Below are 15,060 nucleotides of genomic sequence, written 5' to 3'. Positions count from 1 at the left end.
AAAGGCCAGAGAAGCAGAACGATGAAATTTACCCGATTTGAATTAATGCTATTCATTTCTTCATACTAGCATACCAATAATATACAACTGGCAAGGCCGTGCTGCAGCAGTTAATACTACTGCTCATCCAGATGTAATTCTGACCTCTGGTGCTGTCAGTGTAGAATTTGTTCTCCCTGTGACTGTACTGGCTTCTGTCACATTCTCTGATTTCTTCCCATCTCCCAAAGGCATGCTGCTAGGTTGATAACTTACTATAAGCTACTTAGAATAGGTATTCAGCAAATTAATCGAAAGGGAGCTGAGGGGCATTTTGAGAGAGAATAAATTGGGGAAATGGTACTAAAAAAACAGCTCTATTATTTGGAAGCTAACCGGCTGTTAGTTGGGTTAAGTAGCCTCCTTTTTTCTAGTTGTAGGTTAAACCTCACACATAGATGCTGAACAACAGATGTAAATAATGGGAAAACTGTCACACTGGTTCTGTAGTGCATGCTATTCTGAGGTTTGGGGTGGGGGGCAACTCCGTAAACCCTAGTATTCAAGTGTACCAGTTAGTTTGTGCTCATTTTACATGGGTTCAGTAATAGTTGGGGTCATTGATTCCTGTTGCACTCAAGGCCTCAGTCATCTTAGACTCAGCATTGCACATTTTCTTGGGCAAAAGTGTGTAATTCATTCACCAGGTTAGAGCTGGAGAGCAGTGGAGCAAAGTTACTAGGCAGCAAGCTGGGATCAAGGTTGGCAGAATGTCATTTCCTTGCTGGAGATATATATATATATTTTTTGGTAAGTGGGTTAGGGGAAAGGCCAGGGTAATTCCTGGGTCAATCAGCAGGATTCTGTACCTTTCTAAAGAATTTGGGCAATCAGGATCAGTAACAAACTGAGCTAAAAAAATTGTGAACCGTTTGCAGTTTGGGAGATTTGGGGCTGCCCTGAAGATAAGGCATTTAGAGGTCATTGCAATTTTAAAGGTAAGACTCAAGTTTGCAGCCAATTGGTGAAACCCATGTAAGTATCCAATGGCTTGTCTTCCAGGGTGGTGTAGTCCTGACGTTTCAAAGAGGGTGTTGTTGGGGAAGAACATCAATCTTATGACATGGAAGGGAAGTTGCTTCAAGATGTCAAGAATGACCGTTGACAGGAAATGTCCTGTCAAAGTTACGGAGTAATGTGAAATGAGTAGGAAATAGTCAAGATCATATTTAATTCTGGAAAATCAAAAGCATTTCAACTCATAATAGTGAAGGAAAAGCATTAAGCTATTGAACTCCCAAGCACTTTTTGTGAAGACTGAACAGCAACAACCCTACCTAAGGAGCTTGTCAGTAGTACTGTTCCTGAGTTGCAATGTATTAGCTTGTTAGACATCAGAATTCCTCACGTTAAGCTTTTATCAGAGAAAAAGATCCAAATCTTTCAGGTTAATTCATCAATAAGATTTAATTATTTTTCCACTAATTTACTTTGAACCCAGAGGTCTAGTTTAAGCTGCTATTCAGAGATGAATTATCTTTTTGAAACCAAATTATCTGCACCTGCTGTACGCAATTCAAAGTCTGATTCTTCTGTTCTCTGCTGCATCCTATTTCTGCTAAGCATTGCTGTAGTCACAAGAAATTATACTGCCATTCTGTCATACTTCCAGTCAGCAATCCTGGAACACAATATTTTGTGTAATTACTGTTTACCTGCCACTCCAAAGGGCCGTCTTAACCCTTGGGTGCATTTCTTCTGGGTTGTTTCCTTCAGATCCATCTTCCCAACTCGAACTATCTGGCAGATCAGATAAATTTTTTCCCGATTCAAATCCTTGTTTCCAAGATCCTACAAAAATAATTTGAAGAACATTGATCTGAAACTATGTTTTGACATTTACACACTGGAATTAAATAAAATGAAGCATGATTATTTTCAACTAAATAGAATAATGTTTAAGAGCGTCATTCTCACAGGAATGGTAGGTGTCATCACAACTGCCATGATGCTTAGTTATTGTTTGGGTTCTGCTAGGAATGTCTATTTAAGATGGTGCAAATTAAAATTAAAATTGTCTTGGATGTTATTGAACATCTTGAGAGTACAGTTGAAGCCATAATTATACAGGTAACACTGGACAACATTTTTTTTAAAGTGTTGCTTCCTCACAATGTTTTTTTTTGCTTCTGATGGACTGCTTGAAGCTGAACACAAATATAATTTCAGACTACTTGTATCACATAGGAATTTGGAGAATCAAGAAAATAAATGTTATTGAATATAATGCATTTAATTGCATAACAGTGTTGACACTTTGCAATATCTACATTTGATAAGTTGGTATCATATCACATGGTGTGTTTATTCAAAACCAGAAGACAAAGCTTCTAAATATCCATCATTTTACCCATGACTTCATTCCTTGGCTTTTCAGTTGAACATGATGAGACTCTCCTTTAAGAACAATATTGGTCCAAGATATAGTTTAATACTTACAGTGAACACCACTTTGAGATTGTTCAACATGTCGATTTCTTTTGGAAGTCCTGTACTGCCCCATCGCACTAAATAATTCTCACTGGGAAGCAGAGAGGATTGAAACAGCCAAGTTAGTAAAGCTTAGGTTCTGAGGATAATGCATATGTTGTACTTCAGCTGCCTTTTGCTGGCATCAGGAAATGGACTGGTTGCACACTTCCAGCCACCTTCTGCTATGTCAATGAATGATTATTGTTAATGAGCTGATTACTGTTGATGCGCTGACACTGGAGAGGGTTCAAAGCTTCAAAGGAGATCCTCAAAAATGATTCCAGGATTGAATGGCTTGTCATCTAAGAGCTTTTGATGGCTCTGGGCCTGTATTCACTGGATTTCAGAAGAATGAGGGGCTGACCCATTTGAAACCTATTAAATATTGAAAAACCTCAACAGTGTGGATATGGAGAGCAAGTTTCTTATGGTGGGGTAGTCTAGGACCAGAGGACAGTGCCTCAGAATAGAGGGGAGTTCTTTTAGAATGGCAATGATGAGGAATTTCTTCAGCCGGAGAGTGGTGAATCTGTGAAATTCATTGCCACAAACAGATGTGGAGGCCAAATCTTTACATGTCTTTAAGATAGAGGTTGATAGATTCTTGACTGGTCAGGGCAAGAAGGGGTAGGGGGAGAAGACAGGAGATTGGAGCTGAGAGGGAAAATGGATCTGCCCTGATGAAATGACGAAGCAACCTCAATAGTCAAAGTAGCCTAACTCTGCTCCTATACCTTATGGTCTTACAACCTTATGGTTAATATGTTTCTCCAAGTGTTAAGCAACTGACACAAAATTAAAATAATCCCCTCTTACTGTCCTGTTTATGTTCACACTGTTTAGAAAAATACAAATCCCTCCATTCTAACACTCATCACTAATGACTCTAATGTGGACCCCATTCTAATGTTTTGGTTTTCTCTTTCAATTGTCCTTATCCCTTTATCTCCCCAAGTCACCAGCAGCCCAGTAAAAGACTACAGGAACCACAAGGCAGCTTCATTAGAAAGGAAGGATTGATGTGATTGTACTGGAGAGAGTGAAAAGGAGATTCAACAGGATGCTGCATGGATTAGAGGATTTGGAGGTTATCCTGGAGGGAAGGAGGCTGACGATGACCTAATGAAGCTAGGTACAATTATATACCCTGTAGATAGGATAGATTGTCAAAATCTTTTTCCCATGATATGGCTGTTAAATCAAGAGGACAAGGGTTGAGCTTAGAAGTGTAGGTTCATTTCCCAGAGAGTATTTGGTATCTGGAATGCACTGCCAAAGGAGGTGACGGGAACAGATACAATCACTATGTTAAGGAGGAATTTAGACAGCCACTTAATTTCAAGGCACAGAAAGTTACAATCCTAATAGAGGCAAGTGGGATTGGTGAAGATGGATAAATAGTCAGCGTAGATATGGTGGGTCAAAAAGCCCACTTCTGTGCTGTATAACTCTAAAATTCTAAGATGCACATGGACCTAGAGAAGACATTCTTAGCGTATAGCCTGAAATTTTTTCCTCTCAGTGAATGAAAGGGCATTGATGTGTGTGGTAGAACAATGGGATCTGGAAATACAGGTCCATAACACCTCGTACGTGGCATCACAGGTAGGGATAGGGCTGTAAAGAGAACTTTGGGAACTTTGGTCTCCATGTATTGTCACATTGAGTACAGGAGTTGGGATCTCTGGTTACATGCCACAGGAGAGATATCAGAGAGCTTGAAAGAGTGGAAAAAAAACTTACAAGATAATTGCTGAGACCTGAGGGACTGAGTTAAAAGGAAAGGTGGAATAGTTTGGGACGTTATTCACTGAAGTGCAGAAGAATGAGGGGAAAGGCATACAAAATAATGAGGGATATAGATAGGGTGAATGCATGCAGGCCTTTTCCCCTGAGGTTGTGTGAGATTAGAATCAGGCCAAAAAATTAAATATTTAAGGGGAAATTGAAGGGAAAACATTTCAATCAGAGGGTGGCGTTAGTGGGGAATTAATTGATGCAGGTTCAGTTGTAACATTGAAAAGAAGCTTGCATTGGTACATGGATGGAAGAGTTATGAACCGGATACAGATCATGGGGCCTGTTTCTTTGCCGTTGTGCTCTAAGACTCTGTGTCTCAGCACACTTCAGCGTTAAGTTATTGTATTTGATAAATTATCTAAAGAATTTTATTCAGTTAAATTCAAAAGGTAAGCAGTTTACCACTAGCTGTGTGACTAAGAATAGAATGAGATATTAGTGGCCAAAGCAAAGCTCCTTTTGGGTTGCTTGTGGACTTACCTGATAATTGACTGCTTCTGTGGATCATACAAAGCCATGAAGAGTTCAGAGTCCTCTCCTATTCGACACACAAAGTTTCGTACAAACACATACAGGCCATGAGTTGGGGATGATGCCATACGGGCAAAGGTGCAGCTGTCAGTTTGGTTCTGGGACTGTAGAAACAAGGATGGGAAATGAGTTATTTTTACTTTGAATCTTCCTTTTGGATTTACATAAGACTGAGAAAGCAGTCAGATCTAGGATCATGATTCCTTAAATGGTCTTTCAAAATTTACATGCTGTGGTTGAGTTGACTCCCATTCCACTCCTCTCTTCCTAACATTTGCTCTTTCACAGAAGTATTTAACCTCCACCACTCCCAATCAAAGTGGATATTGTTCCAAAGCCAAAAACAAACTGCTGGAGGAACTCAGCATCATTGATAAAGACAAAGGGAGGGTAGCCTATCACTTTGCCTGCACAGATACTGTCTGATCTATTTCTTTTTTCAACAACTTTTTTTTATGCCTGATACAGTCTCTTGTGTCCCCTAGTTATTGTTTCATTCTTGGCATTTATTTTCATGTGATTGTCCTCCTCCCAATTTCTCCCAAACACACAGTTTCTTCTTCCACTGTTCTGCAAGATCCTAAATCTCAGGGCATTGTTTTCCAGAAGGTCAGCAAAGGTTTTAATATAATTGTTCGGCAGAACATGAAGTATTGAATGACTCTGGGAATTCCTATTATGTTATGCATGTTCCTCCATGTACTTTGTGGACCTTGGTTTTTTGAGAGTGCAGAGTTTGTATGTTCCTGTCAGGAATAAAGGAAAAATGAATAAGAATAAGGAACCTTGGTTCTCAAGGGATATCGGAACTCTGATAAACAAGAAGAAAGAGACGTATGGCATGTACAGGCAACAGGGAGCAAATAAGGTGCTTGAGGAGTATAAAAAGTGCAAAAAAAAAACTTAAGAAAGAAATCAGGAGGGCTAAAAGGAGACATGAGGTTGCTTTGGCGGTCAAGGTGAAGGATGCCATATGGGCAAAGGTGAAGAAGAAGAGCTTCTACAGGTATATTAAAAGCAAAAGGATAGTAAGGAATAAAATTGGTCCTCTTGAAGATCAGAGTGGTCGTCTATGTATGTAACCAAAACAAATGGGGGAGATAGTAAATGTGTTTTTTGCATCCTTATTTACTAAGGAAACTGGCATGGAGTCCATGGAAATAAGGCAAACAAGTAGTGAGGTCATGGAAACTATACAGTTTGAAGAGGAGGAGGTGCTTGCTGTCTTGAGGCAAAATCAGAGTAGATAAATCCCCAGGACCTAACATGGTATTCCCTTGGACCTAGGAGACCAGTGTTGAAATTGCAGGGGTCCTGGCAAATGTATTTAAAATGTCAGTATAAAAAGGCTCTAAAAGTAAATCGGGAAATTATAGGCCAGTAAGTTTGACATCAGTATTAGGTAAATTATTGGAAGGAGTACTAAGAGATAGGATCTACAAGTATTTGGATAGACAGGGTCTTATTAGGGAGAGTCAACATGGCTTTGTGCGTGGTAGGTCACGTTTAACCAATCTATTAGAGTTTTCAAGGAGTTACCAGGAAAGTGGATGAAGGGAAGGCAGTGGATGTTGTCTACATTGACTTTAGTAGGACCTTTGACAAGGTCCCGCATGGGAGGTTAGTTAGGAAGATTCAGTCGTTAGGTATATATGGAGAGGTAATAAATTGGATTAGACATTGGCTCAATGGGAGAAGTCAGAGAGTGGTAGTGGAGGATTGCTTCTCTGAGTGGAGGCCTGTGACTAGTGGTGTGCCACAGGGATCAGTGCTGGGTCCATTGTTATTTGTCATCTATATCAATGATCTGGATGATAATGTGATAAATTGGATCAACAAATTTGCTGATGATACAAAGATTGGAGGTGTAGTGGACAGTGAGGAAGGTTTTCAAAGCTTGCAGAGGGATTTGGACCCCCTGGAAAAATGGGCTGAAAAATGGCAGATGGAGTTTAATGCAGTCAAGTGTGAGGTATTGCACTTTGGAAGGACAAACCAAGGTAGAACATACAAGGCAAATGGTAGGACACTGAGGAGTGCAGTAGAACAGAGGGATTTGGGAGTACAGACACATAATTCCCTTAAAGTGGTGTCACAGGTAGATATGGTAGAAAAGAGAGCTTTTGGTACACTGGCCTTTATAAATCAAAGTAGTGAGTATAAGAGTCGGAATGTTATGGTGAGGTTGTATAAGGCATTGGTGTGGCCAAATTTGGAGTATTGTGCGCAGTTTTGGTCAACTAATTACAGGAAGGATATTAATAAGGTTGAAAGAGTGCAGAGAAGTTTTACAAGGATGTTGCTGGGACTTGAGAAACTGAGTTACAGAGAAAAGTTGAATAGGTTAGGACTTTATTCCCTGGAGCGTAGAAGAATGAGGGGAGATTTGATAGAGGTATATAAAATTATGATGGGTATAGATAGAATGAATGCAAGCAGGCTTTTTCCACTGAGGCTAGGGGAGAGAAAAACCAGAGGATATGGGTTAAGGGTGAAGGGGGGAAAGTTTAAAGGGAACATTGGGGGGGCGGGTGGCTTCTTCACACAAAGAGTGAAGGGAATGTGGAATGAGCTGCCAGATGAAGTGGTAAATGCGGGCTCACTTTTAATATTTAAGAAAAACTTGGACAAGTACATGGATGAGAGGGGTTTGGAGGGATATGGTTTAGGTGCAGGTCAGTAGGACTAGGCAGAAAAATGGTTCAGCACAGCCAAGAAGGGCCAAAGGGCCTGTTACTGTGCTGTAATGTTCTAGGATTCTATGGTATGGTGGCATAATGAAGAGGACTGTACAAAATTTCATTGATCACAACTCTCACATAGATACTGAATTGTGGATACTGCTCTCAAATCTTTGGACCAGGAATTGAATTCAGAACCTATGATATAGCTACGAGAGCAGTTCCCAGTTGTAAAGCTGGAGTATAGGTGTGTAATGTTACACACTCCTAGCATTAGTGGGAAGACAGATCAAAGAAAATTTCATCAGTAGCTTAGAGAGAAATAAATAGATCTTCATTAAGATTCTGCAAGCTATTGTACCTGCATTTCCCAATTTGCTACCTTAAAGGAAACATATCTAAAATCTACTGTGGACAGTTGGAATTAATTTGTGTCACACAACTCAGTTGTTATGGTTAGTGACCAGGAGTACCCTCCTATGCACCTTCTAATGAGCGCAGAGATACAGGACCAGCTTATATAACTGATGTGAGAAAGAGAGCCAAGCTGAAACTTCAGCAAACTAATAAAGTGTGATTGCTAAATTACAAGAGGAGAAAAAGGAAATTTTTTGTCCATCACAAGATTTTACTGTGTTACATAGAGCAAAAGCTCTCAACGTGGGTCATATGAGCCAGCAAGCAAGCTGTGCTGCAAAATTAAACAGAAGAACTGAACATGTGTAATTTAATTGGAACCCTGGATGAAATGAATAGGAAAATATGACAGATGATGCAAATGAGGCAGCAAAACAGCTATGGTAAACCTGTGTGAAGGGGTGCAACATGTCAATTGTTATCTCTGCTCCTGCTGCACCATGCGCAAATTGGCATCCACATCCACCCTCAAATCACAGACTGCAGACTGGGTGGGGCTGTCTTCAGCAGGAGGATATAGTTGCAAGATGATGATAATGATATATCTTGATCATTTGGAGCAGCTGCACATTGAACTTTGGTTTAGAGACCTGCTGGAGATCCATATTCCAGATTAGGTGGTGGATCCTTTTGGGATGAATGTGAATGATGTTGACACATTGCAAGAGTTTCTTACTGAGCAGCAGAGTGATAGAACAGCTCAAGCAAACCCAAACACAGCAAACAAAACTTCTGAAAACTAGTGATATTCAAAATAAATGTCCACAGCTCCTAGAGAAAGCAAAGTTGTCTTTAATTGGATTCTGCATCTCTTATCTAATTGAATATGGCTGTAGTCAAGGTCTTCACTTGCTAACAAAAGTTCATAACTGTCTTGTAGTTAAAAGAGGAGATCTTTGCTTACCTTTAACCAAGTTGCAAGCAGATATTCAAAAACTCACTAGCTTGCATCACTCACAAAGATCTCATTAAATACCCAAAGTAAGAATATTTAGCATTTTTTCACTGCTGGTTGGAAGAATATTATATATATTATAAATAAATTATCTTATTTAGAGATTTATTGTTCACATACACCTGTAACATTAACTTAACATATAATAATGCATATAAATATTTCAATAATACCTATAGTCTCTATTAGTTAGTAAAATTATTTTTGGTCAGTTTTAAATATTGACTGTATACTAGAATAATTAGTATCGTTGACAAGAAAAACTTCAGCAGCTAATGGAGAGTATAGAGGGTGGGGACTACAGAGGTAAATGAAAATCACAAGTAGGCAATGAGCAGAGAAAGGTTGAGAACCACTGATAAGAAAATATTTGGAACTAAATCTCCAGTATTTCAGTTTTCTTTGGTCTCTGGAAGAATGTGGCTCTAAACATTAACAGATTCTAACGGATGTACTGAAACAGAATTGAAAGCTTAGCTGTAAGCCCATGAACTACTTATGGGAGCACTGTTACTCCTTCTCTCTAGTGAGACAACTTAATGGTGGGGTGACCCAGAACCCTGTTTTGTTCCACTTACAGAAGATTCTTAACACATCACCTGGAGATAAACATGAGATAGTCTATGCAGGCACAGAGTTTCCATAGACTATCATGGTTACCCAGACTTGTACCACACATCAGCCAGAGAAAATTATTAATACCATTTCTTCCTTTATCCGCTCAGTGATTTGCTTCGTGGCCTGCTCATGGGCATGGAATAAGCTGATGACACTTGTCTTGTCTTGGTCCATTATATTGCCGTTCTCATCTCTGACCACAAGGTCAAGTTCAAGTATCCTGCACAGACAATAAACAATTGTTAAATTGTAGAAGGCCATGGATAAAATGCTAGTAAATGGGAGTAGTATAGTTGAGTATAATGGTTGACACAGACTCAGTCGCCTGTTTCTGTTCTAGGTAAAGTTATATTATTCATGCGATAGAAAGTAAGTCTATGTCTTTTCTTTCATTCTGCTGTTTTATGGATCGCTTTTATTGAGGGTGTCAAACAGGATTTCTCCTATTTGTGTGTGAGGTGTTGTGATGAATAGCTGAGTGGGAATTAGTAGCATGGCTTTCTGTGTGAACCAAGTGTTTGCTTAACAGGTGAATTTAGACAAGGCAGGACTGTCAGCATGAATTACAACTTGAGAGGCTGTCGCTTTCAGTTTCACCTGATGCTTATGTAGATTAGATCTGAGGAAATATTCTGAGGATATTAATCTGAGATCTGAGGATCTTAATTTGCCACAGAAAGTGAAAAATGTCCAAGTATATGCAAATAATTTGAATATATAACATAGAGAGGTGCAGCACAGGAACAGGCCCCTCAGTTCATGATGCTCATGCTGAAAATACGGACAAATTAAACAGAATTTCTTCTACTTGCACACTGTACATACCCCTCTATTCCCTGCATATTCATGTTCTACCTAAAAGCCTCTTAATCACTGTTATTGTATCTGCTTCCACCTCCACCACCACTGTTGGCAGCCCATTCCAAGCACTTATCAGTAAAAACAACTACTCCACTCTTCTCCTTTAAACTTGCCCTTCTTACGTTATGTGCATTTCCTCTAAAATTTAACATTCTGATCGCAGGGAAATTGTTCTGCTTACCTTACCTAAGATTAATAACTTCTGTTAAGTCTCTGTCAGATTCCGACAGACCAGAGAAACAACCCAAGTCCGTTCAGTCTTTGCTTATAGCTTATACCCTTTAAACTATGCAGCATCCTAGTAAATCTTTTCTGCATCAGCTCCGTGTCCTCTACATCTATCCTGTAATGGGGCAACCTGCAATCAGGAGCAGAATAAGTCCAAGTAATTTGTGTCAAATTATGCCTCTGCAGAGGCATCACAGTAGCCATTCTGAGATCTGTAGTATTGGCTGCTAGAGGGCTTCGTCCTCTAGGCCACTCTGTGTAGGAGCTGAAATCACACTGAAGACAGAGGTTGGAATAAAAGGCTCTTTTTTGGGCTGGGGGCTGGGAATTTGCAATTTATAGAGTACCCCAGGGATACCTTCTTGACCATCAATCCCTTATGTCTGTGGAGGACAGTGAAGGGTAAAGAATCCGGGTTTGCCAATGACATGGAAATAGGTGGCAGCGCATACTGCAATGAGGTATTAGGGTTCAGCAACAGATAAAATTTGCAACTGGAGTTTAATGTAGGAATGTTTGAGGTCATGTATTTTGAAAAGATTACAAACTGCAAATCTGAGGAGTATAGATAGATTGAGCTGTATTTGTGCCTAAACCAGAAATAGCTTAGCTGGCTGTTATACCAAGTCATTAAGAAAGCAAGTGACATATTGTCCATATTTGCAGTGAGGTTAGGATTTAGAAATAGAGAAGTTTTGTTGCAATTGTACAGAGTGTTGTTCAAGCCACAACTGGATTACAATGTACATTTAAGAAAGGATATACAGATGTTGGGGCCAGTGCAAAAGAGATTCACAAGGTTAGTTCCCATGCTGAGAGGTTTGTCCTATTACTTGGGGGTAAAAGAATTGTACCTGCATTGTTTGGAGTTCAGAAGAATGGGGAGGTGGGTGATCCTATTCAAACTTATTAGTTTGGACATGTTTCCAGTACTGGGAGAAAGTTGATCAAGGGGGCATAAGGAGGTGGTCATTTAAAGCTGAAGAATATGGGAACTTCTGACAGCAGGTGGAGAATCACTCAAATTCTCCTCTCCAGAGAGTTGCAGAGGATCAACTATTGGCAGTATTGAAGAAGCAATAGACATAGTTTTGAAAGTTCACTGTTGGATGCAAATGGTATAGTAGAGAGAATGAAGCCGGGACAGATTGTTGGTTAACCACCTACTTCTCCCATTTTCATGTGCTCTTGAAGTACGGGCATATGAGATCATGAAAAGGACTTCCATTCCTGTCAGTCTAGGCTGACACCAAATGTAAGAATCAGAGATAAATGCTTCCTGTCCATGTCACCATATCAAACTGTTCAGGGAAGAGTTCAGTCACTACTCCAAATGCTCTCCTCTTCCCTCAGGTGAGTTTATTAATTTTTAGTTTTGAGCTTATTATTTGTCATAGACACCAAAGTGCAATGAAATCCCTTGCTTGCATGAAGCTCAGTGAGTAAACAATAGACATGGCAATAATAAATAGACAATAAATACAATGATGAGCACAAAACCGACAGAATAGTGCAAAGTGTAACAGTGCAAACTGAGGTAATGCAAAGAGAAATGATGAAGTGACAAAAACAAAGTGTAGAGTTACGAGTGCAAGAATGATACGTTGGGGCAGCACAATAATGTAGACACTGTGCAAACACTGTTAGAGAGCCAGTGACCTGTGCTCAATTCTGCCACCGTCTGTAAGGAATGTGCATGTTTTCCCCGTGACTGTGTGGGTTTTCTGTGGGTACTCTAGCTTTCTCCAACATTCCAAAGATGTATGGGTTAGTACGTTAATTGGTCACATGCATTCCCACTGGCCACTGGAGTAGGAGCAGGTGCCATGTTTTATTCCTTTGTTCAGCAAAGGTAACTGGGATAACCCTGGGTAATATAGACCAGTAAGTCATATGTCAGTGATGGGCAAACTATTAGAGAGGATTCTTAGAGATGGGAATTACAAGTATTTGGAGAAGCATAGTCAGATTAGGGATGATCAACATGGCTTTGTGAGGGGCAGGTTGTGCCTCTCGAGCCTATCTGAATTCTTTGAGGAAGTAATAAAATCAATTGATGAAGATACAACAGTGGATGTGGTGTATATGGATTTTATTAATGTGCTTACCAAGACTCCCGTGGTAAGCTTATTCAGAAAGTCAGGAGTTAGGGAAACCTGGCTCCATGGATTCAGCACATAAGGCAGGAGGTGGATGTAGGTGGAGTGTATTCTAGCTGGAGGTTAGTGACCAGAGGTGTTCTGCAGAGATCTGTTCTGGGACCCATGTAAATGGCTTGAATGAGGAAATAGAAGTGTGCTTAGTAAGTTTGCAGATGATAGGAAAGTTGTTGGTGTTGGGGAGAGTAGTCAAAGGTTAGAATGGGACTTTTACAAGTTACAGAGCTTGGCTGAGAATTGACAGATGGTGTCCAACCAGAAAATTGTGAACTGATATACATCGGATTCAACGGATTGGAAGTCTGCTTCGCCGAGCATCTACACACTGTCCACCAGAAAAAACGGGATCTCCCAGTGGCCACCCATTTAATTCCACTTCTCATTCCTATTCTGTCATGTCTATCCATGGCCTCCTGTACCATCGCAATGAGGTCACACTGAGATTGGAAGAGCAACACCTTGTATTCTGTCAGGGCCTCCAACCTGTCATGAGCCTGTATTCATCAACCTGTATTCTGTCATGAGCCTCCAACCTCATGGCATAAGCATCAATCTCTTGAACTTCTGGTAATTTCCCACCTTCAACATTCCCATTCCCATTTCCCTCTCTCTCTACATCTCCTTACCTGTCCAACACATCCCTCTGGTGCTCCTCCCACTTCCCTTTCTTCCATGATCATCTACCCTCTCCTATCAGATTCCCTCTTCCCCAGACCTTTTCTCTTTCAGTTTCCCAGCTCTTTACTTCAGGCCTCCCTCTCTTCTGGTCTCACCTATCACCTGTCAGTTTCCCAGCTCTTTACTTCAGGCTTCCCTCTCTTCCGGTCTCACCTATCACCTGTGAGTTTCCCAGCTCTTTACTTCAGGCTCCCCTCTCTTCCGGTCTCACCTATCACCTGTCAGTTTCCCAGCTCTTTACTTCAGGCTTCCCTCTCTTCCGGTCTCACCTATCACCTGTGAGTTTCCCAGCTCCTTACTTCAGGTTTCCCTCTCTCCCAGTCTCACCTATCACCTGTGAGTTTCCCAGCTCCTTACTTCAGGTTTCCCTCTCTCCCAGTCTCACCTATCACCTGTGAGTTTCCCAGCTCCTTACTTCAGGTTTCCCTCTCTCCCAGTCTCACCTATCACCTGTGAGTTTCCCAGCTCCTTACTTCAGGTTTCCCTCTCTCCCAGTCTCACCTATCACCTGTGAGTTTCCCAGCTCCTTACTTCAGGCTTCCCTCTCTTCCGGTCTCACCTATCACCTGTCAGTTTCCCAGCTCCTTACTTCAGGTTTCCCTCTCTCCCAGTCTCACCTATCACCTGTCAGTTTCCCAGCTCTTTACTTCAGGCCTCCCTCTCTCCCGGTCTCACCTATCACCTACCACCTTGTATTTGTTTCCCCTTACCATCTTCTTCCTCTAACTTCTCATCTTTCTTTCAAGACCTGATGAAGGGTCTCAGCCTGAAACGTTGACTGTTTACTCTTTTCCATAGATGCTGCCTGACCTGCAGAGTTCTTCCAGCATTTTGTGAGTTTGTTGCTTGGAAAATTAAAATGACAGGGTCACCCTTACAGGTTGAACCAAGGTATTCTGTGAAGAGCTCACCAAATATGCATTTGGTCTCCCTAGTACTGATAAACTTTGAATCCATTGTATTGGAATTGGACCAGTATTGGCGAATTTCTGCTTCACCTGAAAGGCCTGGTGAGAAGGAAACAACACAAGGACTAGAGTTGTATCCTCAGGTTTGCTTGTCAATCTCCTTTTGGAATACTACTAATGAATATGAAAATAAAGTATTTGCAAAGACTGCTTGCATAATTTAACTGTGGGTATACAAATCAATAGGGAGATCAATGCATACAGTTAATGTCAAAGAAATGTACATACTGAAATTCTTTCCCTTTGCAGACATCCAGGGCCCCAAAGAATGAATGATGGTTAAAATGTTAGAACCCCAAAGCCCCTCCCCACTAACTTCCCCTCCCAGGCACAAGTAGCAGCCAGGTAACGACACCACCAGGATAAAAACATCGGCACCCTCCACCGAGAACTCATGAACAAAAGCAAGAAGCTATGATTATATAACTGTGGGAAGGTTTTCTGACATTTACACCTGTAAATGCACTGTAATGTCTTGTTTTAAACTGGAAGGGCCAGACTGATGATCTGCACAAGCTAGTAACAAAGCATGCTGTATTATGTTCCTTAAACCCACCCCATGGGCAAGGATTGAGATGGAGAAAGAAAGAGAGAGAGGGGTGGGACAGAGATGGGGAAAGGGGGAAAAACAGAGTGAGGGATGAAAGATTGGG

The 15,060-nt window shown here is 40.8% G+C and overlaps 1 protein-coding gene across 1 annotated transcript in view; it reads right to left on the bottom strand.

Annotated features, from left to right (window-relative positions):
* Window positions 1-15,060, bottom strand: part of LOC132405303 (dedicator of cytokinesis protein 2-like) — a 640,537-nt gene that overhangs the window by 528,149 nt on the left and 97,328 nt on the right. The window contains exons 7-10 of the mRNA XM_059989997.1: window positions 9,598-9,733; window positions 4,792-4,946; window positions 2,479-2,560; window positions 1,695-1,830 (exon numbers count right to left, since the gene is read on the bottom strand). Of these exons, the coding sequence (XP_059845980.1) occupies window positions 1,695-1,830; window positions 2,479-2,560; window positions 4,792-4,946; window positions 9,598-9,733 (509 nt within the window). The remainder of the gene's footprint in view (window positions 1-1,694; window positions 1,831-2,478; window positions 2,561-4,791; window positions 4,947-9,597; window positions 9,734-15,060) is intronic.

This window comes from Hypanus sabinus, chromosome 15 (genome assembly GCF_030144855.1).
Source record: "Hypanus sabinus isolate sHypSab1 chromosome 15, sHypSab1.hap1, whole genome shotgun sequence".
Classification (NCBI taxonomy): Eukaryota; Metazoa; Chordata; class Chondrichthyes; order Myliobatiformes; family Dasyatidae; genus Hypanus; species Hypanus sabinus.
The sequence above is the reverse complement of the archived record's forward strand: the minus strand, read 5'-3'. Positions and strand labels throughout refer to the sequence as shown.